The sequence below is a fragment of the Lacerta agilis genome, chromosome 13 (assembly GCF_009819535.1).
Source record: "Lacerta agilis isolate rLacAgi1 chromosome 13, rLacAgi1.pri, whole genome shotgun sequence".
NCBI lineage: Eukaryota > Metazoa > Chordata > Lepidosauria > Squamata > Lacertidae > Lacerta > Lacerta agilis.
Genome location: NC_046324.1, coordinates 46,145,302 through 46,169,070, shown reverse-complemented (window position 1 = coordinate 46,169,070; position 23,769 = coordinate 46,145,302). Strand labels below are relative to the sequence as shown.

Below are 23,769 nucleotides of genomic sequence, written 5' to 3'. Positions count from 1 at the left end.
CCACAACCTCCCACTGTTGAACTTTTCTTACCGTCAGAAATTTCTTCCTGATGTTTAGCTAGAATGCACTTTGTTCACTTTTTTTGAGTAGGAGGACGACATTGCAAAATTCAGAGAATTGCAAATTTCGAAGGATTCTTCGGGTCACATCTTGTTTCGGGAATTGAGAATCTCCCCCCCCCCATCCTTAGTCAGAGCAATGAGAGAGGTGTTAGGAAGAAGTGAAAAAGTGAAAATGAAAGGAAGCCGTATTGGCCCCCAAGAAAAACGCCACATTCCATATTTGCACGATGCCTTTATTGGTTCACACAGTTTTGTGACCTCTTGGTTGGCCCTTAAGGATACCTGCCCTGATGTGGGTAGAAACAAAGAGATTGAAGGAGATGGTGGAGGACCAGAGGGAAGAAGGATGCAGTAGTTGAGGGGGGTCCCCTCTGTATTACTAGCTGATGGTCTCTCGCATTTCCATCTGGGTTTCAGCACTTGCAGGAGGTGTACTGGAGACTGGACCATTAGGGTGAATGGGGCCCAGTCTGCCTTATTACTTACAACCAATGGGGGGGGCTGCCTGTCATTGGCACTGGTTCCACCTATTGTTGGTCTCTCCCTGCCTTCATCCATACCAGTTCTAATGGGCACCAGCCACCACGGATGGGGCGCTGAGCCTTGCCTAGGGATGGGGAAGAGATTAGATTCAGTTTGCATTTGCAATTACAAAATTTGGCCTTTCCAAAACAATCTACGAACTGCGACACAGCCGTCTTTCAAAACGTGCCGTGCAGTTCTCCAGCCAAGCAACGTGTACAAAAATGCACGTGCTTCTTTAAAGCGTGCCTAAAAATGTGTACGTTAGTGAAAGTAACATGCAAATGTGCCTTCTTACGTTAGGTGGATTTGTTTTGCAAAAATGCGCTTATTGGGCAAAATTGCATGCAAAAAAAAATGTGTACATTAGGAGAATCAGAATAGGAAGAATCTTCATTGGCACCAGCCGTTAGCCATCGCAATAAAATAAAATTTTTAAAAATGTACTGAAGATAGAGGTAAATACTTAACTATACAAAATACATTCTAGAGGTTTACATCAATAATCAGATAGATCTTATTCTAATTGCCCCTGTGAAAAATGTGGCAGTTTTTGCTGTCACCTGGTTATCTTGATCTGCCAGAAGAAAAGACGCAGTAGCAATGGTTGAGCAACCTGGTATGGTAGAGGGGAAATAACCTCAAATCTTTTATAAAGAATGCAAGCTAGAAGCACACGAGCCACTGATTCAATACTGCCATCTCTGCATGGACATAAGCGTTTTTCCAGTGGGATTTGTTGAAATCTGGAGAAATCTGTGCTAAAATGCTGGTGGGTTTTCACGAAGTCTTAAAAGGAGCAGCAATTATTTATTTTTATTTTTTTGTAAAGGGATGTGGAAATGTGGGGAACTGATCTTAAGATTGGAAAAATGGAAAACCAAAACAGGTGCATTCGCCCATCCCTAGGGGATGCTGAGTGTCAGTTTCATGCAAAGGGTTAACGTGTGACTCAGCCGTATCCATAAGCAAACAACGGTAACTGGAGCAGCTGCCTGGCAGACAGGGTTATAGCTGGCACATGCCCCAGCGCTTGGGCACAGAGGCAGCAGCCGTGCCCAGCAGCCCAACGGACACCATGAAGAGCGTCCGCTTCCAGGTGGATGGGGACGAAGAAGCAGGGAGTCATGGCAGGGTAAGGTTTCCCAGGTGGGAGTGATGCAGGGGTTAGGAGCAGAGGCATGGGAGGCCACTTGTGGCATTGCAACTGCCTGCAGACATTTTTAAAAGGGTGCGCAGGCGACTAGCCCTACCTTCAGCGCAGAGGGTCGACACACCTTTGGCAGCAGCGTGATAAATACTCATTTGTAGCACGAAAGCCTGCTAAGAATATCTTGGCACTTTGACAACTGCCATGACTGAATGGCAGAGTGTCTGCTGTGCGTGATACTCAAGATCCAACCCCCAGCATCTCTATGTTCTCCCTCTACTGTCAAGTCAGTATGACTCTAAATGCCAGTTTGCAGGAGAGCATTGCTGTACTTAGGTCCTGCTTGTAGGCTTCCCACGGGCCTTTGGTGGGTCACGATGGGAGCAGGGGAATGGACTAGATGGGCCTTTGGCCTGATCTAGCAAAGGTTCTTTCATTCTTACTGAATTGCTATGGCTTCCAATCATGCAGAGGCGTAGGAAGGTCAGGTGGTACCCGGTGCGAAAAATTTCTTGTCACCCCCCCCCATTGATTCCCCCCCTGCAAAAATGGTTTTACGTTATTTCATATTTTCTTACAAAGGAATAACAACTAATAATAATAATTAATGATAATAATAATAATAATAATAATAATAATAATAATACTTAATAATAATAATAATAATTTATGTCTATCCCGCCCTCCCCGGCCGAAGTCAGGCTCAGGGTGGCTAACATCAGATACATAACATTGGAATAAAATCAAACAATAATTAAATTACCTCCTAAAAACATCTCAAAATCAAATCAAAGTCTAATTAGATGGCTTTCCACAGGGTTAGGGTTGGGAACAGTAAGTGCTCCACTGAACTGAAATTTCAGCCTTCACGACAACAGCCAAGTGAACAGCTATTTTGGTGGAGGAGGGTCAAGATATTAACCAATATGCATGAAATTTCATATATACCAGTAGCTATATAATCCCTAGTATAGTAAGATAAGACCTTTGGAGCAGGCATTTTCAAAAAAAAGTTTTTTATGAACCACCCTAGTAGAGCAGTAATTGTTCCTTGATAATTTGTCAACCCCTCCATTATGGAGCACTCACGGGCTTTCAAAATGTAGGGACTAGGTGAGGCAAGAGAGTCTGACTCAAGTGGTGGACTTCAATCTACATGCAAATGGTCACCCATCAAAATCATTATGAGACTGTGGGTTTTGTGCCCAGGTTCTTGCACTTACCCAGGAAAGGGTTGGATTTGGGCTAAGTGCTTCACTGACCATGGACATGCACTCTGCTTTCAGAGAAAGGAAGAGGAGCGTCGGAGAGCTGACGAGGAGAGGAAAAAAACTGAACAGGTAACATGGTGGGCACTACCCTCATGCCAGGCATGGATTGGGAGTAGTTCCTCGGCTGAAGTAGATTCTGAACACACACAAACACACACACACAAGAACGTGTGTGCTTGGCACTTTGAAAAGAACTGAATTCTCCATGCAAATATAGTAACTTTGCATAATGCAATAATTGCTGTTCCGTCCGGCCCCTGGAAGAAACAAGAAAGTATACAGAGCTCTGAAGCCCTGCCCATTCTGACCTCAGGTTAAGGTTCTGTTCAGCCACACTCTGTTTTCCAACGTTTTATCAGGCGTTGTTGCTTATATGCTTTGAAGGAGTGTGTGAGTGTGTGTGTGTGTGTGTGTTAGTATCCATGAGGTCTAGAAACATCTCTCTCTCTTTGACATGGAAGCTGAAATTCTCGGGCAGCTGGATCCTGTGCCAATTTCTCTTCTTTTCCCTATGCTTCTGTGGAAATGCAGAGCAGCAGGACAGCACAGATCATGGCAAGAGTTTCCTGGAAGCCAAATTCATTCCTGCCTATCAGGAAAGCAGATACTTTGGAAACTTCCTCCTTTCCTTTCCTTTCCTAAGGTAGATCTAGCAGCTACCTTATTCACAGGCAGCCTGTGCATCTTTACACTTGAAAGTCATTCCACATATCAGCAACAGACCTAGATTTGTGTCTGAGTTGTGCTTTGGCTTAACTTTGGCCATGCTCGGAGATCTAACGAATTTTTTTAGAGTGGCGAATGAACAGTGTATGGATTGGGCCCAGTGGAGGAGAGTTGCTGAACAGAGATAGCAACAGCAGGTGGGCAGGAGGCAGGCGCACTGGGAGGGGAGCGGGTCCACTGGGGGCATGTTGCCCAGAGTCCCCCGCCACTGCAAAACCTAGATCCAGCACTATGTGCAAAGTTTGAGGGTTTATAGGCACTATTTATTTATAAGTATTTACTTATTATCTATCTATCTATCTATCTATCTATCTATCTATCTATCTATCTATCTATCTATCTATCTATCTATCTATCTGCAGTTTACATAAAGTAGTATACCGTATAAGAAAATAGTGACAAAATCAACAGTCTTTAAAAAACAAGTACACTTTATTTCCTCATAAGACTTGGTTCCCAGATCCTTGATCATCTTGCCCTCCTCTGCACACCTTCCAGCTTGTTAATATCCTTCTTAAATTGTGACATCCAAAACTGGACACAGTACTGCAGATGTGGTCTGACCAATGAGTCCGAATAATGCCATAAACTCATTATTGTGCTAAGCAAAGAGGTCTAAGCATGACTCTCTATTTCTCTGGGTCCCACCAGGTACTGAGCAGACGGGAAGTGATGAGAGTTGCAAACCTGGAAGTGCCTGCAGAGTTGGTTGGACTCCTAAACACCGTGGCTGGTATGCTAATAATTCCTGGGATCCTTCCTCTAGGGGGAGTTAATCCAAACCGGTGGCAAGGTGGGCAACTGGCCTTTAATTTCCTCTGGGATATTCCAGAACCTTTGCTTGAGATCCGTTGAAGCTATCTCACCATCATAGGTATCTTTGCAATAGGAGGCTTAAACCCATCCAACCCTGCCTTTATATGATGAGCAATTCTTAATCCCGCAACAAGTGGTGGATGAGTTTGTGGGGAGACTCTCACACAGCAAGCCTTACAGGGTTTCTACTCCATGCAGAATCCTATCAGGCTGCATGGATATTAGGGCTCCATCTGCCCCATCCATTCTAAGCACTTTAAGCAGTCACAGCTTACCCCAAAGAATTATGGGAAGTGTAGTTTGTTAAGGGTGCTGAGAGACACCTCCCCCTTCTCCTCACTGATCTACAATTCCCTGGAAGGTTTAATAATCAATTCCTCTTTCCTCATAACAATACCCCTGCTTCTTAGGTTTTTATGAGAGCCAGGGGACGCGAGTGGCGCTGTGGTCTAAACCACGGAGCCTCTTGGGCTTGCCGATCGGAAGGTTGGTGGATCAAATCCCCATGACGGGGTGAGCTCCCGTTGCTCTGTCTCAGCTCCGGCCAACCTAGCAGTTCGAAAGCACACCAGTGCAAGTAGATAAATAGGTACTGCTGAGGTGAGAAGGTAAATGGCGTTTCCGTGAACTCTGGCACTTGTCACGGTCCTCCATGCACCAGTAGTGGTTTAGTCATGCTGGCCACACGACCCAGAAAGCTGTCTGTGGACAAATGCCAGCTCCCTTAGCCTGAAAGCGAGATGAGCGCCGCAACCCCATAGTTGCCTTTGACTGGACTTAACCGTCCAGGGGTCCTTTACCTTTTTACTTTTACCTATATGAGAGCCAGTCCTTTCATTTATAATGTGGGAATTCTGCACATCTCTTTCCTCTCTGTTTCCGGCAGTTCACAAGCAGATCAATGAAGACTGTGTCACTCCCATCCCCCCTCCAAAGCTGCAGGCGGACCCCCAATTCACTCTGCCCCTTGACATCAACAATTACCCCATGAGCAAGTATGTGCAGACCCACTTCAAGGTAAGGGTTTTGGTGTGTGCATTGTGTTTCTTATATGTCTAGGGCATGTGACGGCAACTTTCTCAGTCGGGTAGAATGTCCAGTTCCTGCCAATGCTGGGTGGTGTGGCTGGAAGAGCTGTCCAGCAAGGCAAATGTTCAAGGCAAGGTGTGCCTGAAGCAGCAGAAGGACAGCACAAGGGGCTGGCCAGCAGGAGCTGTTGCTTCAGCAACCGCCAGGCAGCAAACATAATGTTCTAATACAGGCATCCCCAAACTCGGCTCTCCAGCTGTTTTGGGACTACAACTCCCATCATCCCTGACCACTGGTCCTGTTAGCTAGGGATGATGGGAGTTGTAGTCCCCAAACAGCTGGATGGCCGAGTTTGGGGATGCCTGTTCTAATAGTTGCCCCTGCTGCCTGGTTTTAAGCTGCTTGTGCTTCCTGGAGCAGCACCAGGGCCCTGATCGGGAGAATGGAGTGGTTCTTGTTTCCTCTGCTAATTTCCAGATCTAATCAACATTCGTGGTCACCCAAAGCTAAAAAGTTTGAAGCAGTGATGCATTGGGTGGGAATTGTCAGATAAGTGTTAATGTCGATTGGATCCCCAAATTAACATCCTCCTCCTGAGTAGGGTTCATAGATGGAAGACCTTATGCTATAAGAAATGCACAATACCTTCTTGTTTGAGGTTCAGCTTGGGTTCCTTGCTATCTCTATTCCTGGGGCCTGGGAGGGGAGGATTTGGAGCTGAGATGTCAGTTGGGGGCCAACGAGTCTCTTGATTTTGCAGACAGCCCACCCAAGGGGTGACTTCTGGGTTGGCAGTTTCAGGGTTTGTTAACCCCCCCCCCCTGTCGAAGTACAGGCCTTTGAAAATTATGGAGCAGATGATGAAAATTGAAAGTGCAGAATTACTAGGCTGCTGTCAGAGCAAACTGTATTTTAATTGCTGGCTGTAGATGTATTTTAATTACTGTTTTTAACTGGTTTGTTTTTATTACTTTGTATTTTATAATGTTGTTTTTAAATGCTGCAAGCTACTTTGAATCCCTACTTTGGATAAAGACAGGATATAACCTTAAACAATAATAAAATCATCATAGTCGTTTTATTTGCATGCCACCTTTCCATAGTTAAAACCGTGTTCAAGGTGGCTTGCAACATGAAAAGAGTGATATAATTACAAAAGTAGTCATAAACAATAAATGAAACAGCTAAAAAAGGACACAAAAAAACTGATCAAGTTCTGCATAAACCATAAATTATAATAAGATCTAAAAATAAAGAAACAAAAGAATTAATATCAATAACAGCAGCAACCCACCCCATCCCCAACAACCTCCCACTAAACAATACCCCAGGCTAGAAGTCTCAGCTTTTGTAGCTGGAGTCAGTCAGGGCCCTGCCCTCCTAGCCCAGGTGGAAAAGGCCTGCAAGGCAGAGATCAGATCTTCCAGGAATCACAGCCAAGATGGTCTCTGGCCTCTTCGGCATCCTCAGCCTTTGTAACTGGAACAAAATAAAAAAATAATAAAATTCCTTCCAGTAGCACCTTAGAGACCAACTAAGTTTGTTCTTGGTATGAGCTTTCATGTGCATGCACACTTCTTCAGATACAAGTGTGCATGCACACGAAAGCTCATACCAAGAACAAACTTAGTTGGTCTCTAAGGTGCTACTGGAAGGAATTTTTATTTTATTTTTTATTTTGTTTTGACTATGGCAAACCAACATGGCTACCTACCTGTAACTTTGTAACTGGAGCCAGCAGTAAAGTATTCCTCCTACAAGGAGGTCTCATCTGCTTCAGGGTGTGGTCCTGACACAGAGCCATTCCCCCGGTCCTGATACCGGAGATCTTTTTACCCAGAGGCAACAGAGACTGGTATTGGGAAATTCTGCAGGCAAGCCTGTTGCTCTGCAATTGCGCTTTGACCTTCCTGTCTGTCCTCATAATAAATGTTCCCAGTGCACAGCAATGCATTTCTCCTGAATCATGATCACATGATCGCCAATGGTAGATTTGTCACTCCAATAGATCAAATTAAACAATGCCACTTCTACCAATACAACGAAGCGTAGGTTGCTGTCAGCACGCCAGCACTTGGGGGTAAGGAAGTTTCCTTGGTGCAGTTTTGTAAAGGGAGTAAAGAGGATTTTTTAAAGGTGGGTGGGAACTGTAGGGAAATGTTGAGTGTGCCTTTTCCAGGAGCCCCCATGCTCAGCATCAGCCTGGGGCAAAAAGTGGCTTTGTCTGGACTGTTCATAATTTGCCCAGATAAAAGGTGGCAACTATTCTAAGTTTGTAGCTTGAGCACACCATCACTCTTGTCAAAAGAATAAACTGCTCCTTCCATTGACCTGTCTTTCCCGCTCTACAAAAATACAGGTGAAACTCAAAAAATTAGAATATCGTGGAAAAGTCCATTTATGTAAGCAATTGTTTTCATTAGCTACTAGAGTTTAATATATATATATGAGATAGACTCATGACATGCAAAGTGAGATATGTCAAGCCTTTATTTGTTATAATTGTTATGATTATGGCGTATAGCTGATGAGAACCCCAAAGTTGAAATTGTTAATTTGGGGTTCTCATCAGTTGCACGCCATAATCATCACAATTATAACAAATAAAGGCTTGACGTATCTCGCTTTGCATGTCATGAGTCTATCTCATATATTAGTTTCACCTTTTAAGTTGAATTACTGAATGAAATGAACCTTTCCACGATATTCTAAGTTTTCGAGTTTCACCTGTACATAGCTACCGGTAATCACTGAAGCAAGGCAGCTGTTCTTACTTAAAAGCATTTCCCCTTCTGCTCTTCAACTCAAAAAGCTTACAATGATCACTGAGAACGTGATCCCTGCCCTCAGGCTTACAATCTGAAAGACGTGGCAAAAAGGAAAATGAATTGGGATTGGGGTGGGGAGCAAACTCAGATACTACTTTTTAGTTACGCAGCAAACGTCTGGAATGGAGGGGCAAAGCAAACTCCCTGCAGTGCTTCCTCTTTGATTGATGGCTGCGGCAAGGCTGTGATTCTATGAGTTTCTTCCTGGGAGAGGGCAGGAGCAGCTTCTCAGTGGCCCTTTGGCTCTGGTCCAATGTCAGAGGCCAGAGAGTGCAGCCCAAGTTAACATTCACCTCCTTTCTTGTCCCTCAGGAGCCACTCTTTGGGATGCTCACAAGGACTCTGGCATCCTCACTGACAATGATAGACGAGAGCCTGAGAGGAGAAGCGGTGTCCCTTTTCAAACTGGTAGGTGAAGAGGAATCTTCCTGATCAAATGCGGAGCGTGAATGTCTGTGTCGTCGGAGAGGGAGAGGGAAGAATTATGACTCGGTTCGCATGCAAACATGAACCTACATAATTCACACTTTCCAGAACAATACGCAAAACTTGAAAAACAGCCATTTGGAAATCTTTGAATTTCTACTATCCAAATTTTGCAATGCAATTCTCCGGCCAAGTAACACGTACAAAGATGCTGGAGCAAGTAGTCCATAAAAATGCATCTGTGTTCCATGAGCTAGTTAAGACTCTCATAATTTCTCAGTAGTTTATGTTGCATCATGTAGATGAGAGCTGATTCTGACCCATCTTGCATGCAAGAGCTTTAAGACTGCAGAGTAAGGAATGATGAGAACCTCAGGCTTATTGTATTAGTAGTAGTAGTAGTAGTGGCAGTAGTAGCAGCAGCAGCAGCAGTAATAATAATACTATTAAAATTCTTGTACCACCCTTCATCTGAAGATCACAGGACAGTTGGCAATATAAAAACACAAAAAATGCATAACATAGTAATGGGGGGGGGAAATATCCCCTATGGTAGTTATTGTTTATTTATTGATCAACAAAAACAAGCAGTACACATGAAGAGGAAAAATAAACATTAACAACAAACCAATATAAATTTGTTGTTGTTCAGTCGTTCAGTCGTGTCCGACTCTTCATGACCCCATGGACCAGAGCACGCCAGGCACGCCTATCTTTCACTGCCTCCCACAGTTTGGCCAAACTCATGTTAGTACCTTCGAGAACACTGTCCAACCATCTCATCCTCTGTTGTCCCCTTCTCCTTGTGCCCTCCATCTTTCCCAACATCAGGGTCTTTTCCAGGGAGTCTTCTCTTCTCATGAGGTGGCCAAAGTACTGGAGCCTCAACTTCAGGATCTGTCCTTCCAGTGAGCACTCAGGGCTGATTTCTTTAAGGATGGATAAGTTTGATCTTCTTGCAGTCCATGGGACTCTGAAGAGTCTCCTCCAGCACCATAATTCAAAAGCATCAATTCTCCGGTGATCAGCCTTCTATAAATTTAGGCTTTCATAATTTTCTACTCCCCCCTCCACAGAAGTATTAAGATTCATCTAGACTATAGTGGTAGTAATAATGGAAACTATCTCAGCTGGATTCTACCCCAGAGTTTTAAGCTGGAGTTTGGGAGCTCCCCCCCCCCATTCCTTTCTATCCCAAAACAATGATAAATAAATTATACAACTGTCATAATTAAATGTTGCACATAATAAAGTCACTAGGCTATGCATAAACCATAGTACAATACATCAGAGTACTGTAAAGAGCGTAGATAATCAGAGAGGCTTGTCAAGCTAATATTTTCAAAGGGTGATGTGAGGTTGACATAAGAATTCACAGAGGGGGAGAGAAAATCAGAGGTGGGGTAAAGAAGAAGAAAGGAAAAGACAGGGATGGAAAAGGGGGGGGGTAAATAGCAACAGTAATAATATTCTTAAAGTAAGATGCAGGCCAACTGCATCTTGTGTCTTATCAGGGTTTCAGTTCTGTATTTCTGGAATTGTTTCTGGATAGATATTCCAAAAGAGTGTTCTGAACTTTTTCCTGGGAGGAAACGGATGTGCTTAAATTGCAGCCCCCCCGGCCCAAAACCTCAGCCTTTATTGAACCTCACAAGGAGAGGGAGGGAGAGGGCGGTGGTTCTGTTGTGGCATGTGGGGCGTGCTTCTGGTCACGTCCTCTCTCCTTGGCAGATCCTCCGCTTCATGGGCGACCCCCACCTCAACGGCACACAGGAGGTCCTCTTTGGGAACTACATCGTGCAGAAGGGGCTGTCGATCCCAAGCCTGCGAGACGAGATCCTGGCCCAGATCGCCAACCAAGTGTGGCGCAACACCAACGTCAACAACGAGGAACGTGGCTGGCTCCTGTTGGCCTCCGCCTTCAGTGCTTTTGCGCCATCCCACGGCCTGGATAAATACTTGTTGAAGTGAGTGGCACCGGCTGGGAAGAGCAGGGAGAGGAAGAGAAGATGGCCAGTAGCCACATTGGCTGTGGTCTGCCTCCAGTGTTGAAGGCATTGATAGGTGGGAAGAGTACTCTTGCACTCAGGTCCTGCTTGTGGTCTTTCATCCAAGAAATGTTGGAGGGTATGAACTTGTCATTCAGCTGGGAAAGCTTGTTGGAATAAAAATATATTAATTCATTCCTAGAAGCTAGTGGGCTCCCAACATACCTCAGCCGAGATTATGTTCCACGGAACAGGGGAGCCACACTGAAAGCCCTGCTCCATGTTACTGTGGAGCGGGCTTCTGATTGATTGATCTTTTTACTTATTATGATTGATTAAATCTGTTAGTCGCTTGAACTCTCCTTCCTTGGAGGGTTTTAAATAGTGGTTGGGTGGCCATCTGTCATGTATTATCTCGTTGAGATTCCTGCACTGCAGGGGGTTGGACTAGATGACACTTGGGGTCCCTTTCTGACTACATTTCTGCGATTCTATTATTCAAACAAACAAACAAACACACATAGATACATTAAATTCAAGAGGGAAAAGAAATACATTAAAAACATCCCAACCACCGCAGCTAGTTAAAGGCCAAAGGCCTGGTTATAGAGGAAATATTTTGCCAGGCACTTAAGGAAATGTAATGAAGGTGCCAGGCGAGCCTCCCTGGGGAGAGCGTTCACAAAAGGGGAGCCACCACAGAAAAGGCCCTATTCTCGTGTTGCTGCCCTCCGGACCTGTCGCAGAGGGGACACACAAGGAAGGGCCGCACAGATGATGATTTTAGGCTTCAATTCAGACTTGGCCAGCCTAGCTCTCTATTGTCTACATACTATCCTTCTCCAACCTGGTGCCCTCCAGATGTTTTGAACTACAACTCCCATCACCCCTAGGCAGCACAGCTGTGTGGTCGGGAGCCTTTGTTATTTTGGCATCTGCTTGAAGGTGCAGGATCCTAACATCAGGCTGTGCTCTCCGCTTGGCTTAGGCCTATTTATTCTTCCGGGATCTCTGTTTTTCCTCCCCTTCAGGTTTGTTTCTGACTACGCTTTCGACGGCTACAAGCCCATCTGCCAGCACAAGCTCATGCAAGCCATGGCTCAGGCCCAGGAAGGTGCTGAAGGCGCCCGGGCCTACCCACCCACCCTGCTAGAGTGGGCAGCCAGCCGGGACAGAGTCAACATGGCCCTGGATGTTTACTGTTTCAATGGTGAGAGCCCTGGTTGCCCAGGAATCAGGGTGCAGAGGGCAAGAAATAGGCTTGTATTATGAGGACAGGGAGGTGAGCCTAAGGCACTGAGCTCAGTCCCGTTGTCTCTTTCGGCCTAATGGGAACCTAGGAAGGATAGGAGCGATCAAGCTTTCCAAAAGTGTTTTTTCCCTTGCTGTTTGTCCCTACCGACTTACTAGCTAGTTTAAATTGATGCTTATTTTTAAAAAATGAAAACCACTTGCATTAAATAGCTCTTTGTTTTTTCCACGACAGGAGATCACTTCTCTTGCCCCATCCATTCCTGGACTACCGGAGAAAACCTTGCTGAAAATGTACTGAAATACAGGTAGAAGGAAAGGGAAATCTGCTGGGGGGGGGGGGCGTCCTGCTTGTTGGTGTCCCCATTCCAGGGGAACTGTCTACAGAATCAGAAGCCAAAGGGCCTGATATGAAGCAGGAAAGGAGCTGTCCAGAGGGCAGCTAGACTAGGAACAGTTCCAATGAGAGTTGGAGGACTGTGCCTTCCAGCCTTCCTAGGGTCCTAATCCTGCCCATTATTATGGCATCAGTTCCTCCTTCTGCACAGGACTAGGACAGAGGATGCTTTGTGCTGCTAAATGAGTACACACAGGTCCCGTTTTCTGAACGCAATGAGTTCCTTTTAAATCGCTCCTTAGGTGAGCGTTCGCATAACGAGCTGTTGATTTCCATTATTCCCTAAGGGAACATTTTGAATCCATGATTTGTCCAGTCTCTCTCTCCGCTCCCTGCTTGGTTTTTCTCCTGAAATGGCTGAAGCCAACCAACAAAAGAGAGACAAAAGGAAACCTGATTTGTCCGATTCCTCCTGCTCCGTGATTTGCCCGATCTCCCTTCTTCCTTACATGGTTTCTGCCCAAAAATGGCTGCTGCCAACCAACAAGGAAATAAGGAAGAGGGCAAACTCTGGCTGTTCGGATACCTGACTCAGCTGTCCATGTAGCAAGGTTTGGGGTGTAGTTCTTTGTGTTCGGATAACTGAATTTGTGGCATTTGTGCCTTCTTATAGCAGGACCTGTATATACTGTGCCAATGGTACTATGACCAATAGAATGTGGAGAATCAAAAGTCGATGAATAAACCAGAAAGGGAAGTTGGGGAAAGTCATGGGGGGGGGGGGAGTCAGGAATTTACTTTGTGATTATATTGTAATATGTAATTTTGTTAAAGATGAAAAATCTAATAAAATTATTATTTTAAAAAAAGTTGATGAATAAATCCAGGGTGAGTCACATTAGGTCCCCTGATCTGGAGGTTCACTAGGTAGGGTATTGCCCTAGATTATGATCTCGGGAATTCCTTCTCCCCACCCGCCACCCTGGTCCTCTAACGGGGTCCTCCCCTGAGGAGGTCTCGTCTGATTCCAGCTCTGGGAATGAACTGCTCCTGACACCTGGGCATTCAGTTGGAGTTACCTTTTGGGATTTTGATCTCTGCTGATCCCCAGTGCCGTACTCCTTCCTAGATTTTAAGCACCCATGGGGGGGCTCAGGACTGATCCTTCTTCACAGGGGGCTTGCCGAGGGATGGCGAGGCTGGTCAGTCGCCATGAAGGATGGCACCCAGTGGGCTGAGCTGGCCGGACACGACTACGTCTTAGACCTGGTGTCCGACCTGGAACTCATCCGTGGCTTCCCAAAGCATAAGTCCTACTTCATTGTTGCCTCAGACGGGCCGGAGAGAAATATTGGCGGCAAAGCGTAAGTAGCAGAGGCGACTTGCTGGCTCTTTCTCTGAACAGTTCAGTGCAGTTTCAAGAGCATAACATAGTGGGCACAGGTTGCGGAAGATTGTTGGAAGGACAGTGTCGCAGATTGCTCCACGGCGCTGTAGCAGAGAATTGCAAAAGCCACAGGTTCTTCCTTGCAGTATTGTTTTATTGTGAGCTATATACATACAGACAGTTCATACAAAGACAAGTAGGACAACTTCACTCTCATTCTCTCTGACTCCACTCTACACCACCACACCCTGCTTAACAGGTTCCCCTTTAATACAAGACAACAGCCAATCATCTGTCGGCCCACTCTTGCTCAGTCACTCTGACACAGTAAGGTTTGCAGGTCTATTGCATCAGCTTCTTTTACTTTGCCTGCAGACTTACTAGGTTACACAACATTCTATGTATCCCGACAGACAGGTCCTGAAGTGCGCAAGACTGAGTGCCCAGCCCTTGTGCTTGGGATGCCCAGAGATCAAGGATCCCACTGCTGACACAAGCTTGGTTTCTGTTTTGCCCTGAGGGATAGCTAAATTGGTAGAGCATGAGACTCTTAATCTCAAGGCTGTGGGTTCGAGCCCCACGTTGGGCGAAAGATTCCTGCATCGCAGGGGGATGGACTAGATGATCCTCGCGGTCCCTTCCAGCTCTACGGTTCTGATTCTATACAGATGTGAAACTGCCCTGATGTCATCCTGGTTGCTGCCATAAAGGATGCGGCTTTTGGTTTTGATGAATCTATGCCTTTACCTTGAATACCGGTCAGATCTGCGCACAGTCAGGATCTTCCCATTTACTAACCCAGTCTTAGGAAATATTTCAATATGCCCACTTCCAAAAATATAAAAGATATTAGCAAAGGGGGGTGTACTAGTAATAAAGGCTGTTCAGCAACAACAAAACTATTTTAAACATGTCAGAAAAACTGAGAACCCTTTAAGAAGAAGAAGAGTTTGGATTTGATATCCCGCTTTTCACTACCCGAAGGAGTCTCAAAGCGGCTAACATTCTCCTTTCCCTTCCTCCCCCACAACAAACACTCTGTGAGGTGAGTGGGGCTGAGAGACTTCAAAGAAGCGTGACTAACCCAAGGTCACCCAGCAGCTGCATGTGGAGGAGTGGAGACACGAACCCGGTTCACCAGATTATGAGTCTACCGCTCTTAACCACTACACCACACTGGCTCTCAAATATGGGACTCTTTTAAAATCAGTGGCACAGCAGCAACACTCCCACTACTTTCAGCCCCCCAGGCATCCCCTTAACGGCAAGGGTTAAAACCCCCCTATGCCGCTCACAAGCTCATTTTGGAACACAAAATGGGAAGGAAAGGAATCCCAAAAAGCACAGCACCCACATAGTTCTCTGCAGAGTATACCCACAGCCCTCCCTGGACAAGGGTTCATGACTCGCCCAGGGAGGGCAATAATCTCTTTCCAAGCAATGAAAGGGAGGGGCCACAACAGGCAAAACAAGGCAGCCATTCCCTTGTGGACAACCTTTCAGGGTGGTGGGTGGAGCCAGAGAGGGGGAAACGGGTGGAGCAACAGCTGTGACTCTTGCCTTTGTACAGGAGGTTACATTTCGGCATGCAGAAAAACAGAGGTTTCGACATGCACCCCTCCACCCAGGCGAGCAAGAGGCATTATCCTAGTCTGGGGACATGCTCCTGCCATGCGAAAAGCACTTAAGGCAAGCACCCCCAAACTCGGCCCTCCATATGTTTTGGGACTACAATTCCCATCATCCCTGACCACTTGGTCCTGTTAGCTAGGGATTATGGGATTTGTAGTCCCAAAACATCTGGAGGGTCAAGTTTGGGGATGCCTGACTTAAGGGCACAAAGCAGGGCTCCTGGTGGGGGTGCTCAGGGGGTGGGCTTAAGGAGAGTCCCCAGGGCTGGACAGAGAGGTGTGAAGGACCACATGAAGCCCACAGGCTGGAGGTTACCCATCCCTGTTTTAGAGTTTAGAAGAACAATGTGCAAGCATGAAACTGCATGTGCTGAATCCCCCCTGCAAATAATAAATGTTTCCAGCTGGAGTTTTATTTTACCTTGACATCCACCCCCCGCCCCGCTCCGCTCACTCTCTCTCCTTTTCTTGGTGCCACCCCCGATTTGAAACATGGTGTTGTCTGCCCCCCCCCCCTCTCCTCTTCCTCCTCCCCTCTCCCCCTTTGCTCTCCTTCCCTTTTATCCTTAGAGTATTCAGACACAGTTTGGATTCTGGTGAGAAGGTTCCTCCTCCGCCACTTATGAAGGCCCCCACAGTAGCCCCCACCAACCTGCCAGACTCAGAAGGATATTGCAGCCACGGTAAGGAACGAGGTTTCGTCCACCCTTCAATGGTCCTGTGCCTAGAAAGCAGGATTTCTGCTTGTTCCGTGCTTTTTTAGGCGTGGATCCAAGCGGTTTTACATTTGCCCTGCTGCTTTCATTGGGAAAACCTGCTCTTTAGCGCTGAATCGGAGCAAACGTCAGTCACAGTGTTGTGTATTAAATAAGATATTCTGTCAGCCAGGTAAAGTAATGTTATTGGTCAATTTGAAGAGTACAATCACAATCCACAGCCTGATTGGGTCCCGCCGGAAAGTTTGAATATTATTGGTTCCCGCTAAAATGTATCTTTTCCCTCTGTCCCAATGTGTCTATAAATAGAGCTTTCCCTACCCCCTATTCCCCAGTCTTGTCTTATCCCTTATAATAAAGAGCTGTTCACTAAGAAGTGTTGCTGGACTTATTGCTACCAGAACCCACGACACAACACACAGAAAACTTGGTTGATGTTTGCTCCGATTCCTTGGGAGGAGGAGGGGACGTATGGACAAGCCCTGAGCTTGCTGCTGTGTGTGTGTGCATGACAGATCATAACATCGCTCATAGAAAAATGTCACACACCCCCGCCAGCCACCTAATGTCACAATGATGTCAGGTGACCCATTTTTATTAAATTATTTGAGCGCATTTGCACCATGCTCTTCAGCCAAAAGGACTCCCAGAGTGACTTCCACGCAGTCAATTAAAACTAATTTAGAGTTCTTATTAGTAAATGCACCGATAAAAAACAGACCAAGAACTCAGGCCAATATAAGTTTCAATAGTGAGAGTAATCCCTACTCACAAGTCAAATGTGAATTGCAACAAAAATACATATAGTTATACAGAAATTTCTTGGTCTGTTTTTCTGTATAACTATATGTTATACAGAAACATATTGGCCTGAGTTCTTGGTCTGTTTTTCTGTATAACTATATGTATTTTTGTTGCAATTCACATTTGACTTGTGAGTAGGGATTACTCTCACTATTGAAACTTATATTGGCCTGAGTTCTTGGTCTGTTTTTTATTGGTCAATTAAAACCAGGCAGTCCCTGCTCTGCAGACTTGCAATCTGAAAAAGAAAAGAAAAGCACAATACACAAGGGTAAAAGCGACAGAGAGGGTAGATCGGGAATCAAACTCAGGCACCAATTCATAAACAGTTCCTCTTATAATGACCAGCTACCTCAGTGCAGGGGGCAGGACCTGGGCTTTTGGCAAAGCTGAGCCTTCAGAATCCCGTCTCTCCCTCTGAGGCAGCCTGATGGAATGGCTGCCCCCATCTGACAGCTGATGGGAGAGGAGGCCAGATGGAACATTTTCCTTTGCCTGCACGGCTCAAACTGTTTGTGCTGCCTCTTTGCAAGCCACGCCAATCAGCTGACTGCCATAACAGTGTCCGGGTGGCAGAAGCAGCGTCTGTTGAAAGTCCCTCTATGTCCGCCATCCCCCCTCCTTGCCCCGTGATATTTGTTTTATTGGATTCGTACAAAATGAACAGAACAAGAACAATTAAGAAATAACACTCAAACCCAACGGAGGCAAACTCCATTAACCAAGAGCCCTTTGCTTCCGTTATGAAAGTATCGGTTATGTAAAAGATTCGTTAACCCAGGATGTCATTCCACCGTGATCTGTGTGGGACAGGTGGTTGGTAATTACGTTCCTTCCTCACAACAGATGTTAAAAATCTCTGCCTGTCCACATCAAAATGATCAGCTTGAATAGTGTTCCGCTGTACCTTCCTTCGTGCAGTCAGTGTTCCATCAAAGCGACAGACCATAGTTGTGGGTGTTAAGTTTCAAATGCATTAGAAACTGCGGCTTGCCAGCTCTTCTACCCAGCTTGCAGGAGCCCCGTCCTCCATTTCTGATTAATCACCCTGGCAACCCTGATTTTGGGGCTGAGGGAACCCACAGGAATCATCATCACATTATGGGAAATGCTTTTTGGCTAATTCCCTTTTATTTGTCTTTCTGAACCCGGAAGCAGATTCGGACACGTTCAGCGAGCCCCGAAGCCAGAAGGGGTTGGATCATTACCTGGACAGCCTTTTTGACCCTGTTCTGTCCTATGGGAATGGGGTAAGGAAAGCACCGTCCCCTCCCCAATCCCCAGGCGCAAAGTGGATGCTACACAGTCAGGCCCAGTGTCCCGTTTCTCAAAGGTCACCTAATTCTCAGAATGCTGGAAGGGAGATTTATTCTGGTGTTAGCGGCCAAAAAATGGTCTTTCTCCCAAGTGGTAAAACAGATTGTTCTGAACCTCAGATTTTAAAGAAAGTAAAGAAAAACGAAGCAGGAGGTGAATGCACGAAATTCAGAGGTGTGCCAGGCAGCAGTGTTGTCTGGATTCTCTGTCAAACGTGGCAGCAACAAGGACAGCAATTTCCAGGCTCAGTTGCTAGTGAGGGAACAGTTACCCCGGAAGCAAGGCAACCCCCCCCCCCCGCCTTCACACCACTGCACCAAATGCAGGGGCGTAGCAAGGGGGCGTAGGGGGTGGTCCGCTCCACGCTCCATAATGGAGGGGATGACAAATTATCAAGGAACAATTACTGCCCTACTAGTGCGGTTCATAAAAAACTCTCTGACGCTCCTCTTCCTTTCTCTGAAAGCAGAGTGCATGTCCATGGTCAGTGAAGCACTTAGCCCAAATCCAACCCTTTCCTGGGTAAGTGCAAGAACCTGGGCACAAAACCCACAGTCTCATAATGATTTTGATGGGTGACCATTTGCATGTAGATTGAAGTCCACCACTTGAGTCAGACTCTCTTGCCTCACCTAGTCCCTACATTTTGAAAGCCCGTGAGTGCTCCATAATGGAGGGGTTGACAAATTATCAAGGAACAATTACTGCTCTACTAGGGTGGTTCATAAAAAACTTTTTTTTGAAAATGCCTGCTCCAAAGGTCTTATCTTACTATACTAGGGATTATCTAGCTATATATGAAATTTCATGCATATCGGTTAATATCTTGACCCTCCTCCACCAAAGTAGCTGTTCACTTGGCTGTTTTCCTATGTCGTGAAGGCTGAAATTTCAGTTCAGTGGAGCACTTACTGTTCCCATCCCTAACCCTGTGGAAAGCCATCTCATTAGACTTTAATTTGATTCTGAGATGTTTTTAGGAGGTAATTTAATTATTGTTTGATTTTATACCAATGTTATGTATCTGATGTTAGCCACCCTGAGCCCGACTTCGGCCGGGGAGGGCGGGATATAAATAAAAGTTTATTATTATTATTATTACTTGTTATTATTCCTTTGTAAGGAAATATGAAATAACGTAAAACCATTTTTGCAGGGGGGGAATCAATGCGGGAGGGGACAAGAAATTTTCCGCGCCGGGTACCACCTGACCTTCCTACGCCTCTGACCAAATGTTGGCATGATGCAGGGACAACCTTTGTAACAAGGCAGTATGAAAATACCTAGATGGGAAGACTGGTTCCCATTCAGGCCTTGGAGTTTGTCATGCTGGGAAAAGGCCTAGAATTTAGGCATTATTTCATTTGCGCCACCCTCTCCCCCCCCAAAGGACCAACGCTTATTTGTTCTGTCCTGGCCCAGGAACTGGAGAAGCCGGCCGCCGTCTCCCACAGGATGAAGGGAGGAGGCCAGATCGGAGCGGGGAATGGAGGCCAGAGCAGTGGAGACAGTGTACCAGCTGAGGGACCCCAAACAGCCGGTGAGTGTAGGCAGGGCTGCCTTCCACAGCCAAATGGCGAGCAATCTAAGTGAGGTCAGCTGTGAAACAATGGATGGGGAATTGTTCCCGTGGAGAAAAATTGAGAGAAAGCCTGCTTTGACGATTTCTTCAAAGCCTGGTCTTCCTAGAGCAGGAGAAGCCAATCTGGTACCTTCCAGAATCCTACAGAAGCTGTTGGACTGTTGCTCCCAGTCGGCATCGCCAGTGGACAGGGGGCTGGGAGTTGTAGTCCAACAAGATCTGGAAGAGGCACATGTTGGCTACACCAATCCAAGGGAGGGGTGCTCTCTGTCCTAGGACACCTTTGAAACATCCAAGGAACATCAAGGTGACAATGATCCGTTTTGTTTATGAATCACTTCCCATTAGGCTTCCCAAAGCAATGTGCAATGCAATAAAAACTTATGTAGAACAACTGGATATAAAAGAAAAAGCTGAAACATTTACATATGCAAGGCATTTAAAAACCACTTTATAGATACCACGCATATATAAAATAAATTCAAATTTGATACAGATATTAGCTGGGATTGAACCTACGACCTTCTGCATGTCAAGCAGATGCTCTTGCCCTGAGCTGTATCTCTCCCTAACCACAGCACCCTTCACCTCACCTTTGTAAAAAGTCCTTATTAACAGCGTCTGTATACCACACAATAACTGACCTTGTTTCTATTCCCTGCAGCAGCAACAAATGAGGCCTTGTTGTTGGCACAGCAAGCTTTCCGTAACCAGCAGGAGTTGCTTCTGGTAAGTAAAGGCAGGACTCAGGAGTCATACATGGGGGAAGATGGCATCGTTCAAGGGTCTGGATGACGAATGAAACATCTTATAGAACTGATGCTATAAAAGGGCCGTGCATTCCTACATTTGATCAACTGTGCTTCCAGTTCTGACCCTGTGCTGCTTTCTGTTTCCCCATGTACAGCATTCACAAGTGACATGCTCAGCAGACTAACAAACAGTCTTCTTAACCTCATTTCTGTGGCATCTAAGTGCACCCACAATGGTCCTTCCTTCCTTCCTTTTGCTTTTTCTCCCTGGGATCATAGGATGTGCCTTTTAAAATTGGCCACTCTCTTTTTCTCCCTGGGATCATAGGATGTGCCTTTTAAAATTGGCCACTTTTGAAGTAAAAATTAAATATTAAGAAGTATGTTTGGATTTTTTGGATGATTTAAACTTTAGAGATGAGAAGTTATTAAAGTAAATTAGAATTGGAACCAAAGGAGAGAAAATGGGGGAAGTCACCCAGTATAGATTCGAACAAGATTTTTTTTTTTGGTTTTAAACAAGAAAAAGAATTATTGGTGTTTTAGTGGGGGTTTGCATTTGTTTTTCATTATGTTTTGATTGTTGTGTTTGTGTTGTTGTATGTGTTTTGTTGTTCTTTGTTTTGTAAAAAACCAATAAAATTCTTATAAAATAAAATAAAATTGGCCACTCTCTCTTTTCTGTTAGGGCTCACGCACCTTTAACTGCTGCTTGGGGCCCTGCTGTTAAAAGCGCAGGAGCCCTACTGGAAAAAGAAGGGTGGCAACCCTAACCCCTTCCCTTTCTCTCTGGGGCAGGCTCAACACATGTCCCAAGTGGAGGCTCTCCGCCGACGGCAGCAGGCCGCTGTAGCAGCATTGGCCAGTGCAACTTCACTCAGTTCATGCCAGTACTCCAGCCCCAGTTCTCCACAGCACAGAAGCCCTTCCAGGACCCAGAGGAGCGGCACCTATGATGCCGGGCCTCATGGGGGCCTACCTCCCCAGGTGAGTCTCTTATGCGTATAGGTGATGAGATGCAAAGAAGATGCCTGAATTGTGTGCTTCTTTCCAGTGTGATCTACACAGGGTTCTGGGATCCATAGATCTTCCTCAGTAGGATACCTCCTAAGTGCAACTAGCTCATCACAAAAGGGCATTGTGGAGAGCCAGTGTGGTGTAGTGGTTAAGAGCGGTAGACTCGTAATCTGGTGAACCGGGTTCACGTCCCCGCTCCTCCACATGCAGCTGCTGGGTGACCTTGGGCTAGTCACACTTCTCTGAAGTCTCTCAGCCCCACTCACCTCACAGAGTGTTTGTTGTGGGGGAGGAAGGGAAAGGAGAATGTTAGTCGCTTTGAGACTCCTTCGGCTAGTGATAAAGCGGGATATCAAATCCAAACTCCTCTTCTTCTTCTCGGTTCTCTGGTCAGTGGGTAAATACGAGGTGGGCGGCCCTCTGTCACCCACAGATGGTTGCTGTGCACAAGACATATCTAGCAGTGGCACAGGGCTGCACTTCCCCCCAGTGCATCACTGGTTGCAGTGCCTCCTCCAAATGTTGGAGTGGCCCCCACCCTCTGTCCATCTACTTCAGGCTTCCTCAACCTCGGCCCTCCAGATGTTTTGAGACTACAATTCCCATCATCCCTGACCACTGGTTCTGCTAGCTAGGGATCATGGGAGTTGTAGGCCAAAAACATCTGGAGGGCCGAGGTTGAGGAAGCCTGATCTACGTCGTCACTGTCATTATTTGCAACTGCTGCCACCACCTCTGCTTCCCCTCTTCCTTTCTGCCACCTACTTCCTTATCAGACAGAGCCACTAAGGAAGCAGGAAGGGACAGCTACTGTGCCTCTGTCTTGCCCACAGCTGATCCTTCCTTCCTTATATATTTTTTATTTATTTTTGTGTAATAATTTTTATTAGTTTTCAGTTACAACAACCCAATAAAAGCCTCATTTTCACAATACCAAATTACAATATGATTAATAATGCCAGTTGTTCCGATGCAAAATTATATCATTTTGTTAGCCCCCTGCATGCTAGAATTGATTATTTGATCATTTACTTTTAACTCTGAATTCCAATTACACACAGGTCAGAATAACAAACCCTTATAACCTTCCTTTAATAATAATAATAATAATAATAATAATAATAATAATAATAATACTGCTTTTATTTACTTTCATGGTACAGAAGATAAATAAAAAAACAATAGTTACAACAGTAAACAACAAATAACTTGTGCTGATAAAATTACAGACTTTTATCATGCCATGTGTTAAAGTTTCATTTGGCTGGTCTAGGAGAACACACCACATTTTCCCATGAGTGCTGGGTGAATTCCTGCCACAGTCTGAACAATTTATGTATTCAATAAACATCTGCCATATGTTATAAAAGAGATGCAGGTGGCGCTGTGGTCTAAACCACTGAGCCTCTTGGGCTTGCCGATCAGAAGGTTGGCAGTTCAAATCTGCACAATGGGGTGAGCTCCTGTTGCTCTGTCCCAGCTCCTGCCTACCTAGCAGTTCGAAAGCACGCCAGTGCAAGTAGCTAAATAGGTACAATCATACCTTGTGTTGCGTTCACTGTGGGTTGCGAACGGCACGGGTTACGAACGCGCCGAACCTGGAGGTAACAGAATGGATTACTTCCGGGTTTGGTGGGTCGTGCATGCGCAGACGCGCTGAATCGCAACCTGCGCGTGCACAGAAGCGGTGCTGCGGGTTGCGGACTGCTCAGGATGTGAATGGGGCTCTGGAACGGATCCTGTTCGCATCTAGAGGTACCACTGTACTGCTGTGGCGGGAAGGTAAACGGCATTTCCATGCGCTCTGGTTTCTGACACGGTGTTCCATTGTGCCAGAAGCGGATTAGTCATGCTGGGCACATGACCCGGAAAGCTGTCTGCAGACAAACGCTGGCTCCCTCGGTCTGAAAGCGAGATGAGCGCCACAGCCCCATAGTTGCCTTTGACTGGAGTTAACCGTCCAGGGTTCCTTTACCTATAAAAGGAATGTGTTTGCCCTTTGCTGCTCTCAACTGACGTGTTAGTTTCTCAGCCATGCTATTGGCCATACTCTGTTACACTAAGAATCAATCTTCAGCCCAACACCAGATTTCCAACACCCGTACGGAAACAGTCAATAGAAAGGCTAAGAGGTCATCTTTAGTATAATCATGAGC

General features: G+C 45.8%; 1 protein-coding gene across 1 annotated transcript in view; it reads left to right on the top strand.

Moving 5' to 3' along the window:
* The window catches only part of MYO15A (myosin XVA), a 106,430-nt gene that overhangs the window by 37,450 nt on the left and 45,211 nt on the right, over positions 1-23,769 (top strand). The window contains exons 24-36 of the mRNA XM_033166496.1: positions 3,022-3,075; positions 4,384-4,465; positions 5,435-5,565; positions 8,718-8,813; positions 10,563-10,798; positions 11,851-12,029; positions 12,306-12,378; positions 13,583-13,771; positions 15,996-16,108; positions 18,020-18,195; positions 19,685-19,802; positions 20,509-20,573; positions 21,395-21,602. Coding sequence (XP_033022387.1) covers positions 3,022-3,075; positions 4,384-4,465; positions 5,435-5,565; positions 8,718-8,813; positions 10,563-10,798; positions 11,851-12,029; positions 12,306-12,378; positions 13,583-13,771; positions 15,996-16,108; positions 18,020-18,195; positions 19,685-19,802; positions 20,509-20,573; positions 21,395-21,602 — 1,720 coding nt within the window. The remainder of the gene's footprint in view (positions 1-3,021; positions 3,076-4,383; positions 4,466-5,434; positions 5,566-8,717; positions 8,814-10,562; positions 10,799-11,850; positions 12,030-12,305; positions 12,379-13,582; positions 13,772-15,995; positions 16,109-18,019; positions 18,196-19,684; positions 19,803-20,508; positions 20,574-21,394; positions 21,603-23,769) is intronic.